Source organism: Mastomys coucha, unplaced genomic scaffold (genome assembly GCF_008632895.1).
Source record: "Mastomys coucha isolate ucsf_1 unplaced genomic scaffold, UCSF_Mcou_1 pScaffold15, whole genome shotgun sequence".
Lineage (NCBI taxonomy): Eukaryota > Metazoa > Chordata > Mammalia > Rodentia > Muridae > Mastomys > Mastomys coucha.
In genome coordinates, this window is record NW_022196897.1 from 5,130,111 (window position 1) to 5,149,676 (window position 19,566).

The window sequence follows — 19,566 nt, forward strand, 5'->3', positions numbered from 1 at the left end:
TCTGAAGACAGCTACAGTGAATTATGCCAGAGTAGGCAGGGCCTGGGCGAGCGGGGTCGGCAGAGATCCTGAGTTTAATTCCCAGCAGCCACACACATGATGGCTTACAGTCATCTGTACAGCTACAGTATACTCATACACATAAATAAAATAAATCTTTAAAAAAAAATTGACATTCAGTTTTACTGATTTAACACATATAGCAAAGCTGCTTCTTTATATTCCAGATTAAACTTTAATTTGAACATATTTATATACCTACTATATAAATATATAAATATATATATATATTTATTGGTGATATATATTCCAGGTGACAGTTCTAGGATATAGATTAAACAAATAGTAAGCAGACAAAAATATTATCTTTTAATTGCATTTAGATTCTGGAAGAGAAAATTTGCAAATCTGCTAATAAGATGTCAATATATAGGGCTGGAATAATGACGGCTCAGTCCTTGAGGGACCCAGAGTCAATTCCCAGACACACATGGCAGTTCTGTACCTCCAGTCAAAGCATATCCAGTACTCTCTTCTTGTCTTTCCTTTTCTGGCCTCCATGAGCACCAGGCATGCAAGTAGTTCACAGACAACACACAGGCAGAAACAGCCATACATATAAAATTAAATTTAAAAATTTTAAATTTTAAATTTAAAAAATTAAATTTAAAAATTAAATTTAAAGATTTTATGGAGTATATGTGTGATAGTTGAACAACAAATGTCTTTCCAATTAGTTAACATTTAATCAGAAGCCTGGAAGATAAGCATGCTCAAAATCCCTGGAGGGAAGAGTGTTCTAGACAAGGAGGGCAGTAATTGGAAAGGTTAAAGGCAGAAATATACCAGGCAGGCTGAAATGGCGACGAGGGCTGCCTGGTCAGAGGGAAGAGGCTAATGAAGAGGAAGTCAGAATCACCTGCCAGGTTGAAAGGTGTTTCTGATAGTGGGGTAAGGCATGGTAGAGCAAAATGACGAAGATTGGAATGAGAAAAAAACAGGAGCCTAGTTCTATAAGCTCAGTTCATCTGTTCTCAGAGTACAGTAGAAGTTATGAATAGTATCTCATCTAGGCTAAATCCTAAGTACTGGGGTTACTTGCTGTTAGACTGCATCTCTGCCAAAGGGACTCTGTGCTGCCCATTAATCTACTTGGGCATCTACTCTACTCACAAAGGCCTGGGAACAGGAAGTGCCAACATGGTCCCCAAAGTACTCCAGTGTTTAATGTCTCCAAATCCTTTTACCTATTTTTTTTCTACTTGGTCATGTTTTTCTGTTTTGTTTTTTTAGTTTTTTTGGTTTTGTTTTGTTTTGAGACGGACTTTTTGTTGTGTGTGTTTTTCGTGCACTCGCAGGGGTGTGTGTAGGGGGCTGGGTGTCTTGAAACTTACTCTGTAGACCAAGTTGGCCTCAAACCTGGAGATCTGCCTGCCTCAACCTCCCAAGTGCTGGAATTAAAGTTGAGTGCCACCATTGCCCAGTGCCTTGATCAGGTCTAATCAGAAACAATCTATCAGTGTCTTCTATAGCACAACATATCCGTCCACCATTCAGAATATGGTAAGTTCATTGAAAACATAACTATATCTTTTACTTGTGTGTTCCAGTATCTCACTCATTTGGCATATGACAGATAATACCAATATACAGACAAAGTCACCATAACAACTGACTTACTTAGTGTAGTGCTTTGTTGACACCTGTTGACAAGTGGGTAAGAATTTCAGAAAATACCGAAAGCTCTCTTACAATCAACTCTCCTCTGGAAACACATAGGTGGTGCTGGACACGCATCTTGCCTGGGCTGGGTTAAACCCACAGAACTCTGACATTTGCTTTGAGTCAGGAAAGGGGGAAAGTTCACAAAGTTGGAAAGCTGAAGTGCCTGCTTTGAAAAGTGTACCTGCTTTTCATTCCCCATCACACCCCTACGGCCTTCAATGCTCCGCAGAAGAAACAGAAACATGGAAAATACCTGAAGCTAAACGGAACACATGTTCAAAGGGAGGCAGTAAAGAATACCAACAATTGCAAACACATTAAAAAGCCCCTCATCAACAGTGGACTGCAAGAGAAGGAAAGCCAACGAAACACAAAACAGTACCAGGAGGCAAATACTCCATGCAGACACGAGAAATAAAGACAAGCATAACATCAAAGGAGACCTCAGCAAAATCAACAAAGGACATAGCAATGTCCCCACCAGACCACATGTGTCAGGCCATGAGCAAGCAGAGTGCAAGATGGCAAGGCAATAAAGATGATTTCAGCTATTCAATAATCAAAATCAAACTAGATGAGGTTTAAATAAAACCCTCTGTTATTGAATCAAATAGCACAATAGAGACATTCAAAGAAAACCCTCTGGTAACTTAATCCATTGAAGAGCAGCCTGGTGAGCAAATATTCAGCAATCAAAGCAAGATGGGCAACTGGTGTGAGAGACATGAAGCCCAGGCAGTGAAAGAAATTGAAGGAGAATTCTTCTAGGTTAACGCTCATAATGCTCATGAAAGCTGAATGCTGCGCTGCTCTTTAAGGAAACAAGATAACTATCTAACCCTTTGTCCTAACATCAGCATTTCCTCTCCTATGAGCCTAGCCACCTAATTCATAAAGCTGAACAGATGGCTTTTAGAACATAACCACATTGTCATAGGGATGAGGAAAAGAGAAGAAAGGAGTTAGCTGCAATTTATGGCACTTAGCTAAGGAAGTATAAAATATCTGAGATCACTCCCATGCCTACAGTCCTGTCTGATGGGCACAGGAAATTGGAGCCAGGAAGTGTCAGGACCCCAGCCCCAGTATCCTGTTTCACAGCATGGCTTGACCATACATGTCCTCCCTACAACAGTTGACTGACTTATATAAAAGGACAATTTTCTAGGATACAACATATTTTAATCATATTATAATCCCACACACATAAGTAAAAGAATCAAGAAAAATCTTCAAGAAAGAAAAAAGGCCACTTGAAATACATAAGACCATTTTCCATTTTCTTTGGCGGCGTTCTAGCAAGTGTTATGAAATGCATTTCAATTTCTAGGAACGGAGTTTAAACAAAGGCACACGTTTGACTGTTCCTGCTAAAGACACTAATTATTTCCACCAAACACTTGTCATCGCCTTAAGGTTCTGTCTTCCACTCAATCAGCCCCTCCTCACCAGAGCCCAACCCAGCATGCATTTTGAAGGGATCCTACATTTCAAAGCCTCCAAAAAACTATGGATACTATCTCTTCCCTTCCTCACAGGGAGGGGTGGGGTTGATGATTTGGGTGACACCCTCTGGGAATGTTTCTACCCAGAAAGTTTTCAGCTTTGCTTCAATATCACAAAAACATCAAGACACTGAAATCCGAAGTGCAAAGGTTTCCTTCAAGGCCTTCTACAAGAGAAGTTTATTCCCCAAAGATATTTGTGTGTGTGCACGTGCACATGTGAGAGTGCATGGAAGCCAGAGGTCAATGCCAGGTGTCTTCTTCTGTGGCTTTCTACTGTATTTATTGAGGCAAGGTCTCTCAGTGAACCCTAGAGCTTGTCAATTAGCTAGGTTGGTTGACCAGCAAGCCCGCTGAATCCTCTTCTTCCGTGGCTTTCTACTGTATTTATTGAGGCAAGGTCTCTCACTGAACCCCAGAGCTTATCAATTAGCTAGGTTGGTTGCCCAGCAAGCCCACTGAATCCTCCATGCTCTGCTTCCACCACTGAGTCTCCAGACATGGATCACCACACCTGAATTTTTACATGGGTGCTGGGGATTTGAGCTCAGGATTTCATATTTCATGCTTATGTAATAAGAACTTTACTCACTGCAAAATCTCTCAGGCCCCATGGCTCTTATTTTCTGGTGCTGTTCTAGGTTATAGAAGCTTTAGGAAGCAGGGCCCCATGGAGGAAGTAGGTCATGGGAACGAGTGGCTTTTGAGAGTTATAACTGAACCCTGCTTGTGGTTCAAGCTCTCAGCTTCCTGCTTAGCCAAGATGTAAGGAGTCACAGTTACAAGCTTCTACAACCAAGAATACTACCCTGCCTTTCCTGACATGATGCTTTCTCATAAACCCTGTGCTAAAACCAATCCTGCCTCCCCTGTATCATTCTGTATCACTATTTGCTCAGGTATTTTCTCACAGCATTGAGATGAGTAGCAACAGGAACAGTGACAGGAGAGCTTTGCCATGGTAGAGCTGATAAGATTTTCTAATGACTTCAACACAGAGAAGGCATAAAGGGCAAAAGTGCAGAATGATTCCAATGAGGTTGGCTCTAGAAGCTGAATAGCTGTAGCTGTCATAAGCCCAGGGAAGTACAGATTCACAGGAGACAGGATAGTGTGATGGCTAGCACTAGGTTTTAAGTTTAAATTACTATGCTTAAGAGATCTATGAGACAAAAATGCCTCTAACATGTAAGCCCCACTTGTCCACAGACAGATAGCTTCCTAGAATGCTGTGGTTCATGCAAGATAACAAGCCACATGTTTTTGCTTCTGTAAAGTTTGGTTACTCTACTTGCACAGGATGTGTGCTTGATCACATGTAGAAAGGAAGTACATAAGCAGGATGTATGCTGGCCTCTGATTGTACAAAGGCAGGAAGTGCATAGCCCTGTGAATTTTGCCTTTCTTATAACCTGCTGGCTAATGTAATATTCTAGAGTCATATTCTGAGTATGAGTCTTGGATACAGACCTGGCCTGTATCCATGTTCGTCTTACTAATGAAAATTTATTCATGGTCAGAATGGCAAATCTCCAAAAGACCTCAGCCCCATAACAGTAGTTTGCTAGTTTATGGAGGCAGGCTAGTTTTGAATGTATAAAGTTTGTATGTCACCATTCACTTGAAGAGACAAGGTCGATCTCATTCATTATGCTTTGTTTCACCTAAAATTAAGAGAATTAGGGGCATATTTTCTTGTGTCTTAAAAACTCTTCCATGAAACACAGATACCTCCTGGTGTTGAATTGCCTGAGTTGATGTCATCAAACTTACATGTGCATTTTAAGTTCTGCTTCATACCTCTATGCCTACCTGCAAAACTAGGAAGTGGCTCTAAAGAAAGAGTGTATTAGTCTTATAATGGGTGCCTACCAATGGCACTTATAAATACATCTCCAAAGAGTCAATTTGACTTCATAAGGCCTTCTTCAATCTAGTGAGCCATCACTGCCTGCCAAAAATCTATCTCTGTACCTTCTTCATTTGAAATAAAGTTTCTGAGTTAAGTATGTAGTAAAGTGCTTGCCTAGCAGTCAGGAAGTTCAAGATCCTACTACACTACCACTCACTCACTAACTAAATACAGAAACAAATAAACAAGCAAACAAACAAACATGTTGTATGTATATATGTTTATAGTATAGTTGCAAGCATGTATATGTTCTCATGTATTTTTGTCAATATGTATGTAAAAGCACAAAGTTGACATCTTCCTCAGTAGCTCTTCACCTTATTCACTGAAGTAGCATCTCCCAGTTGAACCCAGAACTTACCAATATAGGCTAGTCTAGGTAGACAACCTGCTCCAAAATTCCCGGTCTCTGCCTTGTCAAGCTGGAATTACAAAGGCACTGGGTATTTCTGTGGTTTCTGGGGATCCAAATTGAACTCTTCATGTTAATATGCCAAGTGTTTTATCCATGTAATTAAATATTTTGAAAGCTCTTACTACAAGGGCCTATAATCTCAGCAAACTGGAGGCAGAGGTAGGAAGATAACAAGTCATTTTCAGCCATATTCTTCAACATCTAATATAAGTGAAAAAAATATTTGTTTGTACTTTTTCTCAGCAGAGACATCTCATTCCATCCAGCTTCAAACAGGAATGGATCCTATATGAAATAATTTGAGTAAAAACAGAACAGTGATTTGAAAAAGCAAGAGGAGATAATATGCAATTAACTGCAGTGGGTTTGACAACCTTGGGAAAGAAAAAGTGTTGACCCAGTCCAACACAACCATCTCTCACTACTGCAGATGGGCAACTGAAGATGCTAGAGTGGGCATTTCTGAATTTTTTGTATCTGTATGGAGTCATCCAAGATCATAGACTTGAAAGAAACCTTCAAAAGATACTTCCAGCGCAGTCTCTGAACTCCAAGCATCTAGCTAACACTTGCCAGAGCCCTGCAGTGCTCTGTTCAGTCAGAATCCCTTTCCTGCCTTGAAGAAGGCTACACTGACATCAAGGCTAAATGTAAATGCCTCTTAACTACCATGCCCCATCCCATCTGCTCGCTCACTCATTCTGTTTATAATTATGTAGTATCATTTTTGTGTCTGTTTAATATCAGAGTCTCCCACCAGAGGCTATGCCCTCTCCCCACAGCAGATCCGTCTCTTTTGTTCACTGTGGAATATATTACAGATCCAAGCTCTCTGTCTGTCTTTGTTGAATGGATAAATAAATGAGAGAAGGCTGTGTTGGTGTGCAGGCATGGAATACAAGAGTCACCACCGAAGCACATGCTCCATGGTAAGTTATAACTCCAGTATGCTTAACTGAGAGATGTTAAATGTCACTGACCACAGCTAGTTCTTACATTCACTCCTTGTTTTTAGCTCATCAGGTGTCAACATTAGGATGGACATCCAGAACTTTGAAAGGAGCTAAAAAGAAAAAATCAATATCTTACACTCGGTGGGGGGGGGGGGAGAAAAGGACGAAGGAAGGAAAGGAAAAGGAAAAGAGAAAGAAAGGAAGGAAGGAAGAAAGAAAGAAAGAAAGAAGGAAGGAAAAAAAGAAAGAAAGAGGAAAAGGGAAAGAAAAAAGAAAAGAAAAAGAAAAAGAAAGTTATGGAACCCTTCATGATTGAGCCAGATCCAGAAGAAAAAGACCAACATGCATTTTACAATAAAACAAAACTAACTTGTAATTGTTTCTTTGAAATTGCATTTTAAAAAAGCTGGGCATGATCTCTCAGGCACCTGCAATCTTAGCCTTGAGAAGCTGAGGCAGTAAGACTATAAGACTGAAGCCTGACTAGGCTTATAAATAGCAAGATTCTGTCTTGGGGAAATGAATGTATAAAAGGGAGTCTCTTACATGCTGACAAGTGCTCTAGAATTCTCAGGACAGACTGAGTTTACAGTGCAAGCATAAAGAGTATGACTAATTTTATGTTCATTAGAGTATTGCTGTGATAAATATGGGCAACGACTTTACTACGAGAGCTGTTCTTGGAAAAGAATACTTGCTTTCCCCAGGTGTTAAACTACTTAACTCCGAAGTCCTGCCTAGAGACTTCAGCAATCTGATCTTTGAAAAAGAAACTCATAGTATTAGAGCTGTCCCCTTACCATTCCATAGCACTGAATCTTGCCTGTAAGGACATCTCTATCAGCAACTGTCACCATTTAATATCCTAATGGAGTTCACTGAACATTCTAGAAGCAATCCACTAGCTTTAATGAAGAAAAGAAAAAGCACAGGAAAAAGAGTAAAGTTCACAATAAAGTGATGATTATTCATACCAACAAGATTTTCTACTTAAAAAAAAAGAATTGTATATCCCAAAGACTACAATGCCATTTCTTTCTTTACAAGCCCTAACTCAATAAATATATATCTGGAATTACACACCAATTTACACCAATCTCTTAACCAGTCAAATGTTCCTGTAAGATTGGCTCCCTCCTGCCCCCCACCTAATGGAAATCATACAGAAACTACCCATAAGTCTGGTGTCTACTAAGACTGTGGAGATGCACAACATACCCTCCAGGCATGCATTCATCTAGCAAATCCCAGGATCTTTTGTCATCATAGATCCATTACATGGACAATACAGAAGCATGCAAAACTACAAATTAGTTGCTTTAAGTAAAATAATCTTAACTTTCCAAACTTTGAATTAAAATTTCAAATACACTCAAGCTGTTTGTTTGTGCAAAGGTGAAAGTATGCAAAACACACTCTGGTGCATATCTGAGAGGTGAGTTAATATGAATGGCTGCAATTTGATACCTCCTTCATCAGATGCTCTTGTAACCTCACTGCAGCATGAAAAGCTAGGGTAGAGCTCGGAGATCTCTGACTTGTCATCTCCCAGACCTGTACCAAACGTGCTGCCGGAATGTGAGCGAGACAGGCGAGTCTGGTACTGGCTTGCTTTTTCTACGTCAGAGGGAGAATATTCAGACATGTGGAAGAATGACTTATAAAACAGATAAATTCCTTAAAAGCTTCCTTGGAGAGCAAAAACAATCTCTAATTAAGTAATAATCCCTAATACCTGCTATCATAAGGCTGTAGTCAACCATCCCCAGACTAGCGTGGACTGTATCACATGCATATGAGACCTAAAAGATGTTTCCTATCATTTAGACTGGTTTTATTAAGAGGCAGGAGACGGACAATAACCAAGCAAACATTAGAAGAGAAATTTCTTTGAAAGCAAATATTTGTTTTAAATGTTTGCCTTCAAGTAGCCCTTGAACATACAACACTTGGACAGTCATTTTTCAGCCCATACTTTCAATTGTTCTATATATAATTTTGAAACCTCACTCTAAAACACTATAACCCTATATTTCATGAGGCAAATCTTCTTTTTGTCCCAGAAGCTCTTGGCAATCCAAATAACTAGGTCTGTAGTCCCAGAAAACCTATAGAATCCTATTTACCAATAAAAGACCAATGTAAGTATGCCCTAGACACCATTTTAAGTGAATCTAGGACAAACTAATGCAGGATTTATTTTCAAGCTCCTTTGTAAATTTTGTTTTCATAAATAACTAATGCTATTTTAAAGTGACATGGTACATTACTTGGGTTTTCTGAATTCTCAACTTCAAATTCACACAGCATGTTGGCCGCAATGAAAGTCTATAATTCATCACCATTAGCTTTCAGGACAAACCCCAGAGAAACAGAGGAACTCAAACAATACCAGAGAGCATATGGAGACTTCGGGACTGAATATTGTCCTCCAGGGGGTCAATGTCGAAGATGGAGCCAGGGTCTGTACGCCACACTTTAAAGTCTTTCACCAAAAGGAAGAAACCAAGAGATCAAGTGGGAACTTTGGAAAGCCAGCATTGAAGTCAATCAACCAAATGCAACAGATTAAAAGTAACTCAGTGCACTGCAGAGAATGGTGGTAGCGGTAGGGTATTCAAGGTAGGCAGAAAGTCAGAACTCACTTTCCCATGTAGCTGCTAAGGAACATTTGTCATCAAATTTGAGTTGCCTGACTTCTTCACTGCCCATCATAGAAGTTACCACAAAGCACCTGTGACTCCACACAAGGCAGGTTGACACATGGCTGTTATATTCAGTTCTACTGCATCCCCAATCCCCAACCCTCCTTGCTCCACCCCAAAACAGTCAACATCTGCTTAAAATTCCTGACTGAGGAGAACACTTGAGTATTCATGGGAAATGACAAAAAGGGTTTTGTTTAAAAGCCTTCTCTTCCTTAACAGGAAAGGATGCTGGGAGTGTAGGCAAATGGCAGGACCCCTTTTCATTCCAAGTCTGTCTATGGGAACAAATAAAGCCATATAGGACATACTTATTATCAATTCTATAGAAAGGATTCTAACACAGAACCATGGGGAATGGGGGAGAAGGCATAAGAAAAGTGATTCTCTCATCAGTGGACCACACATTAATTTACTTCTGCATTCAGTTTGCATGCTATTGCCATGGTTTAATTCTGAAGTGTCCCTAGAGGTACATGTGTTAAAGACTTCACTACCCTGTGGCATAATTCAATGTTGTGGAAACATTAAGAGGTGGATCACTAGTGAGAGAAGGTTAGATAGTTGGGGGAGTTCCCTTTAAGATCAGCATTTGTGATGTAAATAAATAAATAAATACCTTGGAACAAGCCTACCTGTATATCCTTTGCTTCCCAGTGGCTGTCTTCCTTTCACACACTCTGACTGACACACTGCACTGTCACAGAACCAAAACTATAGAGCCAAATGACTATGGGCTACAACTTCATACCACCAGCCAAATTAACACATTCCTCTTTTCAGTTGATCTCTCAAGTATTTTGTCACAATGACAGACATGTAACTAACAGACATGGAGGCCAATGTACCCTTGCTCTATTTTGCTGAGGGCAAAATTTAAGTTTAATAATTTTTGAATGAATCTGTTCTTAAAAATTGATGAATCTAAAATGACTGTATGGTGACAAACAATTGGGAAATAAGTACCAAGTTGTGACAGAAATGAGGTGAGGTTAAAATAACATAAGTAGTGAATTAAAAGAAAAGACTTTCTTACCAATTGTATACTGTTGACTATATGCCAAGCACTATTTTCTATTATGACCTAACTCATTACCATCATATATACTACTAAAGGCACTGGTGTTATTACCATTTCATAGGTGATGAATCTGAGGCTCAGATAGACTGAGTAACATTGCCAAAGTTCATCCAGCTAGTAAGAATCAGGTCCCCACAGTGAAAATAGGACTAAGATCAACTGCCTTGATCTATACTAACTAGCAAATCTACAAACTTAAATTTAAATGCATGGTATAAACCCTGGATCATTGTGAAGTTTACTGTTGGTTAAATGTACTTCACTTTATAATTTCATAAGCAAGCCTTCCTGGACACTGACTTTCCCCATAAGAAACTGACTTCTGGATTGCCCACCACATACATAATAATCTTTAGTTATAAATCTTATATTTAAAAAATAGCAATAACTGCTATTGCAAATACTATAAATACTAACTCTGAGAGCCCTGTCTAGACAGTTGCATCATTTTTAGCAGTGATTTCCCCATCAGTCCTGGTGTCTGGTCTTTGTAAGACCCCAGGGTGAGATGAATCACATCACTCTCTTATGAGTTATTAGCACAAATCAATGAAACTCTACTTCTGCATTACTTTTACTGAAAACATCACAATTCATCCATCCATCTTATTATGACCCCTTTAAGCAATCAACCTGGAAAGATGAGTAAAGCCATCAATTGCCTACAAATTGGTCTGGAGTGTTTCTTTGGAAAATACTCCGTTTCACTTTGGTAATGATCCAAGTCACTTAGGGCTTTGATGTTAGCACTTTTGCTTTATACTAAACTGTTTCTTTGTCAAATGCATGCTTCCCTACCCACTAACCTCCCTGTGCCCTTTACTGCCATGACTCTCAAGCAGCAGCTCTTCCTCTTGAAGAGGAAAGTAACCTTACATCAAGGTTACTGAGAAGTATACACCATGTGATATGGCCACATAGATTCAAGTGTTTGAATGCTTGGACCATAGGGAGTGGAACTATTAGGAGGTGTGGTCTTACTGGGGAAAGTGGGTCTCTGTGGAAGCCAGCTTTGTGATCTCATATGCTCAATCTATGCTCAGTGTGGCACAGTCTCTTTCTGCTGTCCACAGATCATAATGTAGAACTCCCAGCTCCTTCTCCAGCACCATGTCTGCCAGCTTGCCAGGCTTCCTGCCATGGCATGGTACTAATAACTCATAAGAGAAAGAGGTGTGATTCGTCTCACCCTAGTGTCAAAGATTTGCCTATATAAGAGTTGCCTTGGTCATGGTGTCTCTTCAAAACAATGAAACCATAACTAAGACACTATGGTTGCCAAAAGCTCTGATTATAATGGTTTGCATTGTCAATTTGACACTAGCTAAAATCTCTGTGGAGACAAATCTTTGGATACACCTGTGAGGGATTATCTTGATTAGGTCAATCAAGGTGGGAAGACCCACCACCCTAAATGCAGGTGGGCCCATTCTATGAGTTGTGGCTCTGGACTGTGGGAAAGGGAGAGAGCTGAACATGGTATTCACTACTCACTACTGCCTAGCAGGGGATTCGATGTGACCAGCTACCTCAGCTACTCCCACCATAACTTTGTGGGATAAACTGTGCTTTTGAACTGTGGACCAAATGAAATCCTTGTCTTTGTGTGTGTGCATTTTGTCATAGCAATGCGGAAGGTAACTGAATAGTTAGCTACACAGCTGGAGTAAATATAAAAACTCAGATGCTAATGGTCTCAAAGGAAACAAGGCTCAAAGTTTTGATCTGTACTGACAATTTGATGGTTTTCCTCTCCAGCATACATATACTTTAGTCTAATTTCCACTGATATCTCAAACCATATTTCCCAGTATTTCCCTGGACTAAATGTAAGGAAAAGAAACAATGAACAGAGAGATGATTCCTCCCTAAATAACCAGGCTTTTGAGTGACCCTCAAATATTCTAGTTAAGAAACACTATTCAGGGGCTGGAGAGATGGCTCAGTGGTTAAGAGCACTGACTGCTCTTCCAGAGGTCCTGAGTTCAAATCCCAGCAACCACATGGTGGCTCACAACCACCCTTAATGAGATCTGATGCCCTCTTCTGGTGTGTCTGAAGAAAGCTACAGTGTACTTACATATAATAAAGAAATAAATCTAAAAAAAAAAAAAGAAACACTATTCAAAAATACAAGTGATTCAGGCTACAGGATACCATCAGATTCTCTGTTGAATGACAAAAGGGCAAAAGTGAGAAATGACTAATTTTGTCTCCCATGTACATGATGTCTACAGTACAACACTTTCACCAAGCAACTACAGAAGATAGGGGAAGCAAAACGTTCAACTTTGTGATCACTTCTCCCTGGGATGCTGCTGTTTAACAAGGCAATATTAACCAGAACATCTGAGAGTAGGAAAATATCAGCAATGTTATTTTCTAGATGCCCTGGATCCTTTGAATTATGGAACATAAGTCTTCTATCTATGACCTAGTTGAAATTTACATCAAACCTCTGAGGTCAGATGAATATGGAAGCTAGTTCTAGAGCAGGCATAGCCTTTTGACCAAGCATACCCATGGGAAGACCACACGCTTACCAACAATGATGCCAGGTCTTCTGTCCATCTCCACAACATGAGGCTGGACACCTTTATAGGCAGCATCGCTCACAACCTGGGTGTTCTTCCTCACCCGCTCCGTCACAGGATCATCCACAATAGGAGTGAAGCCTCTTCCCTTTGTCTTCTCAAAATCTTCATGATATTTGACCTGAAAAAGAAATTATTCTTAATTCAAACTGCAATTTCTAATTATCTCACAAAGCACTTATAAAAGAATAGGTCACATAAAATATATCTGGAGTATTACATATAATGATAAAATATAATTTCCTCAAGTACTCCCAAACACTGTCAGAAATCAAGTGCTGATAATTTTAAATTTTTAAATACTATAAATAGTATCTCCTTTACATGATATGCAAATCTATATATCAGTGAGGTATAAAAGACAGTTACTTTAAAACATTTGTTACTTCTTAAAACACACAATTTGACTACAGATTGATTTCCAATCTTTTCACCTACAATATACAATAGTAATAAGTTATTCAAGCACAATTCATCAACACAATAGTGCCATTTAAAATTAGATGAAGAGAGTTCTATATGTTCTATAAAAATTTATGTATAATTACAAAAACAATCTTCTAAATTATACTAGCTTATATTAAACATTTTAAATGGGTAAACTTCATGGTAAAAAAAATTACATGAAATTGTTCTTGAAACACACTAAAATTATTCTTTATAATATTCAAATATAAGAAAGTCTGTCTTAAAATTAAATGAAAACAAAAGTCTAGGTAAATGTCATTCACAAAATGTATTTATAGTAGTCAAGTTAGAAATAAGAACACACCAGAAATCACTGAGGGAAAATTATTTTATTAGAGAAAATGTTTTCATTACATTTTGGTATAAACTATAACACTGTGCCCCCAAGGGCTCATTCAAATTCCCATGCTTTGTTAGTTGTTCAGATTAATAGTGAGTGGATGCCATCCAAATACAGATCTTGCCATTCCTTAGTATGTTTTAGTCATGGAGACAGTGATCCATTGCATCCTACCATGGAAACATGATTTTGTGCTTCTTTAACATGTCTCAAAGCAGGTGTATCTAAGATCAGACATGCTCTACCTTTCATTTGTTTATGGTCCTGAGTATATTTCACCTGCAATAAATAAATAAATAAATAAATAAATAAATAACAAAAGACACCCATATAACTAGCTAATATAATCTAGAAATTGCATAAATTCGAAAGCTTTTCAAATGGGTGTGTCATGTCCAGCCTACTCAAAATTATTCCCCAAGTAACTTTTCTTTCAGTGGATAACATCGTGTTCCAGAATAGTGATCCAAAATCACACTCTTGAAGATTTCCCTTAAAAGTTATTCTATAACTGTCAATAAGAAACAAACATATGTGGCCAACCATCAGTGAATAACCACCAGAGAAATTGCTTAGAGCACTTAATCAGGGCAAATAAAGCATGAAATCGAACACTATGCATTTTCTGTTTCTAAGTAATTTTCTGCTCTAGCAGTGTGGAGGGAAACAGACTAGATGGTTTCTGGTCTCCTTTAGTTTTTCCTCCCTAGAGAATGAGGAACAACCAGGAACAAATCTATGCTTTCTTCTGAGTAGCTACCTCTTAAAAAGAATTGATGCTGAATGTACCTGATATTTTTGGACAGGAATGCTCTAAGGGAGCTGTCAATTATGAATTCCAAATGCTGACCCACAGGCATGGAGACTCTGTTGGGTGTGCTTTGAGCAGAACCTTATACTTAGATCTGCAGGCATTAGAGGGATTTCCGTAGTGGGGTATGAAATCTACTAAGGCAACACATACAGTGGACAGCTTTCCAGACTAACCGAATTCTATATTGAATGTACTAAATTTTTTATCTTCTGAACTCTTATTTTGAATTACTCATTTTTAAATTTGTCTTTGGAAGAAGCATTTAACAACTCATGTTCAGTGAAGTACATCAGTAAAATGACATTTTTTAAACTTATACATCAAAGACTTCGCCAATTTCAAAAGTACTGATTAAAATAACATGAGTCATTACTTAAACAAATAGAGATATAATACATTTTGGAATATTAATAAAGGATTGTACAATTAATGTAAATGTACATGATAAGAGCTTTTGGGATTCATCTGTGATAGCATACATGTTTGCTGGAAATACATTTTATTTGTAAAACAATAAAAAATACATGTAAAATTTAAAGGATACATCCTTTGCAATGGTCCAAAATGAATTAAAACCACTTGCCGAGCTGATATTTTCTTGATTCTTCTTTACTCTTTCCATTTCGGGAGTTACACTCAAAGCCGTAGCCCTTCCCAGTTGACCTTTATAATAAACCTACCATTTCAGAGGGAAAAAAAATAGAGGAGTATGAATCACTTTAACAACAGAAGAATCACACCATATGTAATTTTAAAGGGCTAACCAAGGAAGGGAACTCATTAAAACAGAGGAGAAAGGAGAAGAAGGGGAGGAGAAGACAGAAAATACTTTCATCTTCCAGCATCTATTTCATTTTTGGATAGGATTGTCCCTCTTCTCAATCACCATGATAGGCTCAAGTAGATCACCAGTGAGCCTATAGTGAGCTCAAGTAGATCACCAGTGAGCCTATAGTGAGCTCATTCACAGGTGAATATGAGAAGGAATGCTTTGTGGATATTACAACTCTTCTTTAAATAGAATGGTATTGTGTTTTCTCAGAAATTAACTACAACATGGTATTGAAAGGACTTTATCCCAATACGTGACCATAGCAAGCCATGTAAAGAAAGCATGCTTCTCTGTATACCACTCCTCCTTCTCCCTAACCATAGCCTTCTTTAGAGTAATAGAGTCCCATCAAGTATGACTGGGAAGAAATGGATACTACTTTTAAAAAATAGATAACTGTTAGAGAAAGTATTTAATGATAACCTGGCATTGGTTCATAAACTGGCCAAATGACTTTATGAGTTTGAAGAATAGATGATTACTTTGAAGATAATAGAGTTTCAAATTTCCTCTTCTAAAGAACCCATTCTGTATGTTAATGGTTTCCCAAAGGAATGCTCCCAGTGAACTGTGCATGAGTTAATATAAACAGAGGGATCTAGAGTCGTCCATGAGTCTATGTCAAAATGCTGCCTTGGGCCAAGTGCCCATTAACTGGTCTATTTCACATGATATATTCTGTCAACCACACCTACTTCACCACTCCCTCCCAGAAACACAGTAATAATCATCATGAATGAGAGAAAGGGCCCGGAGGGGCCTGACAAACTAGAACTCAGGTGGGTAGAAACAGCAAGAAAGCTGGACTGCAGGACCAAGATGCCAGGAACTACCCCTGCCTTCGGTGGGGAACCACAGCAATCACCAGCATAAAAATGAGATGAATGAGAAGGGCATGCCACAAATCCCTGGACAGTCACCACAGGATAGTACTTGAGCCTTGATGTACCTACAACCCTAAAACTGTCTTCTGAGGAAGCTGCCAGTCAACTGAGACTATCAACTCAGAAAGGAAATCTCTAATACAGCAGTTTTCAACCTTCCTAGTAACATGACTCTTTGATAAAGTTCCTCATGTTGTGATGATCTACAACCATAAAATTATTTCATTGCTACTGATATGAGTAGTAATGTAAATATATTATATCAAAATTTGGGGGAAAGGTGTTGCAATCCACAGGTTGAGAACCATTAATCTAATCTCATATCTGCATATTGACACATTTGATAAGATTAAGTACAAGTAATAAATACTAAGATGTTCACACATTGCTGATATTCTTCTGGTTTTCTTTCACTCTCTTCAGCTCTGGCAGATCCGAAATGGAAGTTGCCTGTTTTAGCTTTCCTTTGTATTTGACCTACAGAGGATACATAAGAATTTTAATAAATAGTATAAAGGGCTCTGAATGAATACAACAAAGGCTGGCACTCAAATCCACTCTTGCTTTTTACACATGGGCTTTCACAGTTGCCTCCTGTTGACTAAACTCAACTGATCAAGAAGTGTTGATTATGGTGCTTAAAGGGGGGATGTTTGGCCTGGAGTGGTGGTGCATGTCTTAAGTCCCAGCACTTGGGAGGCAGAAGCAGGTGGATCTATGAGTTCCAGGTCTACAGAATGAATTCCAGGACAGGCAGAGTAGCACAGAGAAATGCTGTCTCAAAAAACTAAACTAAGAAGAAGGGGGTTTGTCTTTTGTCAAGACTAACTAGAAGCTCTAAAATGGAAGTGAGGGAACACCTTAATTAGAAACGGCAGAGTGATTCCAGGACAGTAAACTAGAACGAAGTCCTGTGGCAGGCTGGGGAGGTGCTTTAGCCTGCTTCTGGCCCTCGACTTTCCATCTTTATAACATCCCTGGCTTCTTCCACCTTCGGAGGTATTATTCAAGATAAAATATATTGACCTTGATTTTCCTCTTCCTGGGAGAACTTACTTTTAAATTTTAAAGTCTTTCAAAATACCAATTTTGCAAGAATGAGGCTATTCTTGCTATTGGAGAAAGTTCCATAAAAGGACTGAAAAAAGGTAAAAATCATTACTTGTGGTTTCTCTAAAGAGATTTCTAAATTCCAGAGGACTGGAGTTCAAGTCCCACATTTGCCCACTTGCAATGGATCTTGGCCATCCTCTCTGAGTCCTCAAAATTCAGTTTTTCTCATCCATGTCAAAGAAATGAGTGATTCTGAACTCAGTTGTTTGCATATAATATTAAAAGAGGCCCTAGCACAGAGCAGAGGTCCCTCTCCATTGTTAACTAGGGCTGCATTATGACAGTAGATTATAAACTGACTGGCTGATGTCTTCTGTGTCATTTATAAGGTGCCTACATTTGGTACTGCATCCTACATTACCAGTCAAGCCAAATCTTCCCTTGCTCCATTTCTAATCGTGTTTTCCCTTTCAATGCATAAGTCCCAGCTCTTTATCTACATGTATTTTTAGAGATTTAGCAGTAAACTAAAAAGTTCACATGGAAAAGATGTGGCCCTTATAGATCCTCGTGTCCTGGGTACTTAATGAAGACCTTGTGAGTCAGATACATAATGCAAACTTCCTGACTCACCCGATGTGTGAAAGAATGCCCAAATGCATAGAAGAATCAATGATTCACAGAAAGCATTTCTGTTAAATAAAAGTACATAATGTTAGATAAAATATAAAAGAAAGCAGAATGACTTGCCACACTCAGCTGCTCCTGGTTCCTCTTCACTCTCTCTATCTCTGGGGTCATGGTTACTGGAGTGGCCTTATAGGTTTGCTCTTTATACTGGAACTGGGAAACAAACCATAAGCCAGTTTGGATTCATGGGAAATTAATGAACATACTAAAGGAAATATCACATGTCACAGATCGTTCATACTCCTCCCCCCATTATACCAATACCTTCTTAAAATGTTTATTTAACTTTTTCAAAAATAAAATGTATTTTGATCATATTCTTTTCCTCTCTCAATGACTCTCAAATATTTCTCACCTCCCTACCTATCCAATTTCATTTCTCTTTCACAAAAAAAAAAAAAGAAAAAGAAAAGGAAAAAAAGAACAAAAAATAAAAACAACTAAAACTACCAAAACAAAATGCACACACAAACAACAATATGGAGTCCATATCGTATTGGCCAACTACTGTGGCTATGAAGTCTACTCTAGAATGTACTTGATACTCCATTAGACACAGCTGATTTTCTTTGTCAGTAGGTATCAATTAGAAATAGCTTGTTGAGTAGGAATAGGATTTCATGTCCACTTCTTCCAGACTTCATCTTCCTTGAGAGACCCTACTCCTCAAACTTTTTTATAAATCTTCTAATTATTCATTTCACTGACAATCTTTATACTACATAACTTATTGATGACTTCTTGATTTTGATTTCATCAGTAATAAGAAAGTAGCCTTTCTGTCAGTCCACCAGTTCCTGACATCCAAAGGATGTTTCCTAAATTATGATCTTATGTTTAAAATGATTTACTATTATCATCATTTTAATAATGATTAGAGTGTAAAACAGATTCTTTCCATCACTCTCAGCACTGAGAATGGAGGTCAAAAAAATCATACGACTGCTCTTTAATAGCATGCTGCCTCTAACAACACTCCTCATGGGGAATCTCAGTTTCTCTCCTTAACAAGTTCCTGACTTCTGACCTAATACTACAGAAGATAACCTAACCTACTGCATAGAGATCTTCATTCTTAGTGGGGAGAAGAAAAGGGTGATAACTTCATTGTGTATGGTCAACTGTCCCAACAATTCTGCAACATATCAAGAGATAGGTCTGTTCCACAGCCCTCTGTGTACCTTTTCTACCAGGAGAGAGCTGGTCTCCAGGGAGTACTCTGACCCCAGGACTCAAGCAAGATTGCCATTTTCTCTCCAGATTCAGTACAAGGCAGGACCAGTCAGGAGCATACAGGTCACAGAAGCAACAGAGCAGCTGGGACAGGGTCCTTCCTGTGTCCATCTGCACCTAGGAGGTATGGCTATTCCGCAACCCTCTGTGCAAGGATCTTGCCATGACAGAGCTGATCTCACAGGAATGCTGACACAGGCTTACAGACCCACAAGCTTGTTCTTACAGGAACAAGCTCCAGCCAGAGAGAGCAAAAATATCTAACACAAGAGATTACCAGAGGGTGAAAGGCAAAAGCAAGAATCTTACCAACAGAAACCAAGACTACTTGACATCATCAGAACCCAGTACTCTCACCACAG

The 19,566-nt window shown here is 38.8% G+C and overlaps 1 protein-coding gene across 2 annotated transcripts in view; it reads right to left on the reverse strand.

The window, feature by feature from the left end:
• Nebl (nebulette) overlaps positions 1–19,566 on the reverse strand; it is a 375,861-nt gene that overhangs the window by 16,931 nt on the left and 339,364 nt on the right. Inside the window, exons 24-30 of one of the 2 annotated variants that reach the window (XM_031369078.1) lie at positions 18,032–18,124; positions 16,613–16,705; positions 15,096–15,188; positions 13,873–13,977; positions 12,840–13,011; positions 8,903–8,995; positions 7,978–8,127 (exon numbers count right to left, since the gene is read on the reverse strand). In XM_031369078.1, the coding sequence (XP_031224938.1) occupies positions 7,978–8,127; positions 8,903–8,995; positions 12,840–13,011; positions 13,873–13,977; positions 15,096–15,188; positions 16,613–16,705; positions 18,032–18,124 (799 nt within the window). The remainder of the gene's footprint in view (positions 1–7,977; positions 8,128–8,902; positions 8,996–12,839; positions 13,012–13,872; positions 13,978–15,095; positions 15,189–16,612; positions 16,706–18,031; positions 18,125–19,566) is intronic. The other variant, XM_031369077.1, reaches the window with a different exon arrangement.